Source organism: Galendromus occidentalis, unplaced genomic scaffold (assembly GCF_000255335.2).
Source record: "Galendromus occidentalis unplaced genomic scaffold, Mocc_1.1 scf7180000077516, whole genome shotgun sequence".
Taxonomy (NCBI): Eukaryota; Metazoa; Arthropoda; class Arachnida; order Mesostigmata; family Phytoseiidae; genus Galendromus; species Galendromus occidentalis.
In genome coordinates this window covers 477,040-481,734 of record NW_003805504.1, presented here as the reverse complement: position 1 = coordinate 481,734, position 4,695 = coordinate 477,040, and the positions used below count along the sequence as shown (strand labels likewise).

At 51.6% G+C, this 4,695-nt stretch overlaps 1 protein-coding gene across 1 annotated transcript; it reads left to right on the top strand.

Annotated features, from left to right (window-relative positions):
- The first annotated feature begins 395 nt into the window (after positions 1–395).
- On the top strand, positions 396–1,463 carry LOC100903480 (solute carrier family 35 member G1-like). The gene has a single exon (XM_003747352.1). The coding sequence runs from the start codon at positions 396–398 to the stop codon at positions 1,461–1,463; it is 1,068 nt and encodes a 355-aa protein (XP_003747400.1).
- Positions 1,464–4,695: the final 3,232 nt, after the last annotated feature.

Genomic DNA, 4,695 nt, shown 5'->3' with positions numbered 1-4,695 from the left:
GGGGCTCGCTCGACACATCACCATCCGAACAATACTGCTTGCATACGTCATATGCATCCTCTGTAAAGTCGTATCGATCGCAACAGCTCGAAGAGTATATATGACCCATAACGCTCACGGGGAAGGGACCGATCATTTGTGGAGAAAGAGCATTCCATCCTCTCTCGATCGGGATAGAGCATTGCTTTCAGCCCAGGCATCAACAGATATCCAGGCCTGAGTTTGGAGGAAGTCCAAGGCGCGATAGGTGTCCGTGTGGTGCCACGATGTCCGTGACATCGAACTCATGATCGATTCACGATTCCAGGGAATAGCTCCGGACGAGGGAAGATATTTTCATCCCAGCTGCTCGAATGCTCCCGAATGAAGTCACGTGCAAGGTCATCTCGACTGAGATGTTCGTCATACCGAAAGGATTCTCGCGAACGACCGCGAGCCACCGCGAGGACGAAATCATGCAAAACGACCCGAAGAACGTGGAAGGGAACCGATCTCCGAAGGATAACTCTCTTCGCGCTCTGTGGAGAGGCTTGTTCTACGCTTCGCTGTCAGCGCTGATATTTTCGATATGCTCGGTTTTCGTCAAACGATTGCATTACATGCATGTATCGCAGCTGGCAGCTGTTCGTTTCTCGGGTATCCTTCTGCTTTCGCTACCGATAGCTTCATGTAGGGGTGAAAAACTCTTTGGACGTCCCGGATTTCGAGGGATGCTCTGCTTGCGCGCGGTTTCGGGGGCTGTGAGCCTCATGTTGCGATTCTATGCGTTCCAGAAAATTCCTCTAGGGGATGCATCGACAATAATATTCTCGTCGCCGCTCTTCGTTGCCCTTCTGGCGAGACTCTTCCTCCGCGAGGCCTGCTCTGTCTCCCAGATATTGATGTGTTTTCTCACCGTGATTGGAATTGCTCTCATCAGCAAGCTGCCCATGCTGTTCGGCGGAGAAGACTACGCTGCTATAGTATTCGGAGAAAACAAGGAACGACTGTACGGCCTGCTCTCAGCGCTTTCGTCGTGCGTTTTCGCTGCTACAGTCATCGTGCTTCTTCGGAAACTAAAAGAATTGGATCCTTACGTGATCATGTTCAATTTCGGCTGGATAGCTCTGGTCTTGTCAGTCTGCGGGCTGTTCTTATTCCAAGGGACTATCATCATGCCTAGGAACGATTTGGACGCGGTACTCCTGCTGGCCTTGGCTTTATTGAGTTTTTCGGGTCAGCTCATGCTGACGCTATCGCTGCGATGCGAGCAAGCTGGACCCGTCTCGGTGATGCGAGCCACGGTCGACATCGTGGCGGTCTTCATGTGGCAAGTGATCTTTTTCAATGAGATTCCAGACCAGTACACCATCGGCGGAGTCATCATCGTGATGTCATGCGTGATTTTTACTGGCTTCCGAAAATGGGCTTTGAGTCTACCCGACGATCATGGCGTTAAGAAGACCATGGGATGGTTCCTCTAATTGCTCCCCGGCCGAGTGACTTCAAGTGGAAGTCTGTACTGTCGACTTCTGTCGGATATCCCCAATATATTTTGTTCCATGTCGAAGACCCGACTGACGGTGTCAGCAACGTCCAGGGAATCGTTTTTTTCAATCGGGAGAACTCAGCCATGAGACATCTCTCTCATAGATTACTCAATTCCAATCTCTGCACAAGGAACCTTCCTCGATGGCTCGCTTTTTCGGATTTTGATCCTGAGCGGAGCGTCTGTGTACCAAACGGTCTTCGAGGCAAGGGACTTGGATCGGTGGTCGAAACTTGCATCATCTCTGAGAACCTACTTTCTAGGCTTCCTATAGCTAGATGAGATATAATTTCGGGCTCATCCTAGGTATCTCATGTACTGCGATATGGATGGTGCTAAGAAACCTATCGAGTGATATAGAGGGCTGTTTGCTGATCGCCAAATAGAAATTTCTTCACAAACGACCCTCTCGTCTTCAGAATAAATAAATAATACGGGATGATGGGTTTTCGAGCTTAGTCTTCTTGATCGGACCTTCCTTCCCGATTTGCCCCAAATTAATATTCATTATATCCTGTCGGCGTTCTTTTATACATGTGCTTCGTCGAGGGGTCTGTTTCGAGAACGACCATGCATCTGTCGAGAAGAGCCTAGAGGCCGTCGTTTTTCCTACATTCAGTCAGTTCTTCCATCCTCCTCCCCAGCTATCTTCCTGAGCATTCAGACAGGTTTCCTCAGAATACATTCTAAACATTCAAGGCAATGTCCGGGAGGAGCCGGGTGGACAATGCACGCAGAGATGGTGCGCAGCTTTTGTTTCGTTGCAGATAGGAGCGCTAGTTCGGCTTCTCGGACTCTCAGCGGGTTAGCGATTCCCCCGCGCCGATCACAGATATTCATGTGGACTCCGAGCTAACACGGACTGGATGAATTCAAAGCCGAGGAGGAGTGACCAATCGTCCGGGCCCCTTGTTGTGGGGGTTCTGATTCGCGGATCATCCCTCATTCCATGTTGAATTTGGGACAGTCGTTCAGCCTGTTTCCCCGACCCGTCAAGAATATCCACTGGAGCAACAAGGGACTTCAGGAACGGTGCCCGGCTCGCGTCCGACAGCCGACAACGCGTCTGGAGATAGACTTATGACTATGTAGCACTGGCTGACAGCTCACCCGTGTTCGGGGGAAGGCCTAGCAAACATGCTCGCCGATAGAGAAGACCTGCCAGGCGAAGGTTCCCGTGAAGTTGACCCCCAGCGAGTCCCCTCGCCACATTGTCCGCGCGAGGAAAGGCATTCCATAAACTGTATCACTTCTTTTTGCTCTGAATCGTCGGTGGAGAAATCGTGCATCGGCGGACTCGTCTGCGAAAAAATTCAGTTCCCTCAAGATTAATGGATCAATAGCTACCGCGTAAGAATGGAATGATTTCGACCCTGCGCGAAGCGAGTGTGGTCCGACCCGGTTGCCTCTCGAGGCTTCATCGAGACGCGATTTGTTCTCCACAACCCGCCATTACACACGGAATGCTCCGAAGTACGGAGTCGGCCTTGAACAGGCTGGGGAGATCCGATGTGCGAACGAAATACGCTACTCTCTGAGCTTAGCATCGAAGGATGATAAAGGCATTTTCACTGGTAGCGCGTCGGAGAAGTGACAAGACATCCCGAGGATTTGGGAAACGCAATAGGAGCTTGTCGCTCGACCTGCTCTTGAAGGGGGGACCGTGAGAAAGTTGAGAAACTGGCTGTTCACACAGAGCTGCGTCACAAGCCTTCCGATCCCGAGGAAGGTGCCGAAGGTTTGAGTCCTACGAGCTTGAGAAAACCGACGTCCATCTCAGGCGGAACGAGTACCAGGAAGGTCTGAGGGCCTTACGACACGGGCAGCCTCTCAACGATAAGCGAATCCGCGCGCGGTTGTGCCGTTGTTCACAGCGAAAAGGTTAATCCGATGGCGACTATACGGCAGAGAGTCGCCTCGGGAACGTTTCCTGCCAGTCTCTTCGCTTCCGGGGAAAATGTAGGAGGCCTGCACCTACTTTGCCTGGAGGAGATACCCGCAAAGCACGTGTGACGACATATATGCAGAGGCCGGGCTGCTCCGACCCCCTCCATCTCCCGACGTTCGGAGGGCTCCCTCGGAGTACCGACCCTGCAGCTTTTCCAGGAACCTACTGCGTTGATGTCACCCGCCCGCCTCGATGAGAGAGCCCCCGTACGAATACGGAGGAAGCAACAGACGTAATCGTTCGAGGGGGACAACTATGCATCTTTACGCTAGAAGCATAATACATTCGATTGAACATTCACGCTCAAGTTCCGGGTAAGAGTTTTGATGAACTTTCTCCGAAACATCGATAATCTTTTTCGCCTGGGAAGACGGTCCCTTCCCTGCTCACCTTGCGGACGTGAACGGATTCTAATGGCTGAGTGTACGAGCCGATAGCACGCGGCGCGAAGTATCGCACTAGTTTCCTGGTGGAAGTCCATCGCGTAGGTCCCTCCTCCATCTGCAGCACGAGTTGTCCTCAGGAGGCGTCAGTTGAAAAATACAGACAGCGAACTACCTTTTTTCCTCCCGCGGCAAAATGGGGCGCTCCGAGAAACGTTTCAAGAACATTATGTCACAGAATCGTGAATCTTCTAGACTGCTCTCAGAAGAGACTCTCTCCATTGTCGTTGTTAGTATAGAATGCATGCTTTTCTGATCTAAGTCACTGTGCCCTCGAAATCTAAGCTCTCCGTTCACCAAAGAGATCGAGAGCCTCCTCTCCCGTGCGATAGCTCCAGCAAGTCATCCTACACCTCGAAAATGTACCAAACCTTGAAGCAATTCGCTATTCAGAGAGCTCTCCTCGAGGCCTTCCTTCAACGCGAACGAACTGAGCAGAAGAAGCGGCTGATGCCTATTTAGGGTTTGATCGACGAATTACAATACGTTCACGGTCTAAGCTAGGAAAAGGCAACTGGGGAAGGCAATAGAAGATGGGGAGAACTCAACGAACAAGATAGGGGCATCTATCGTGAACAGGACTATCATCACTGTAATGATCTCCCCATGGGGGATGAGTCTCAGGGAGCTGAACGGAGCTAAGCCTAGCTCTTCTTGTTAGCACATCTGCACGCTAACCGGAAGCACAGGGCCGAAGTGGCAGCCCTAAAATGCCTGCTGCGTGTTTCACGGGAACGCGTGAGGACCGTGGAGAAGGAGCTCATACCTCCAAGAAG

Coding starts and splice junctions, on each gene's coding strand:
- LOC100903480 (XM_003747352.1), top strand. CDS start 396: ATGTTCGTCATACCGAAAGGATTCTCGCGAACGACCGCGAGCCACCGC.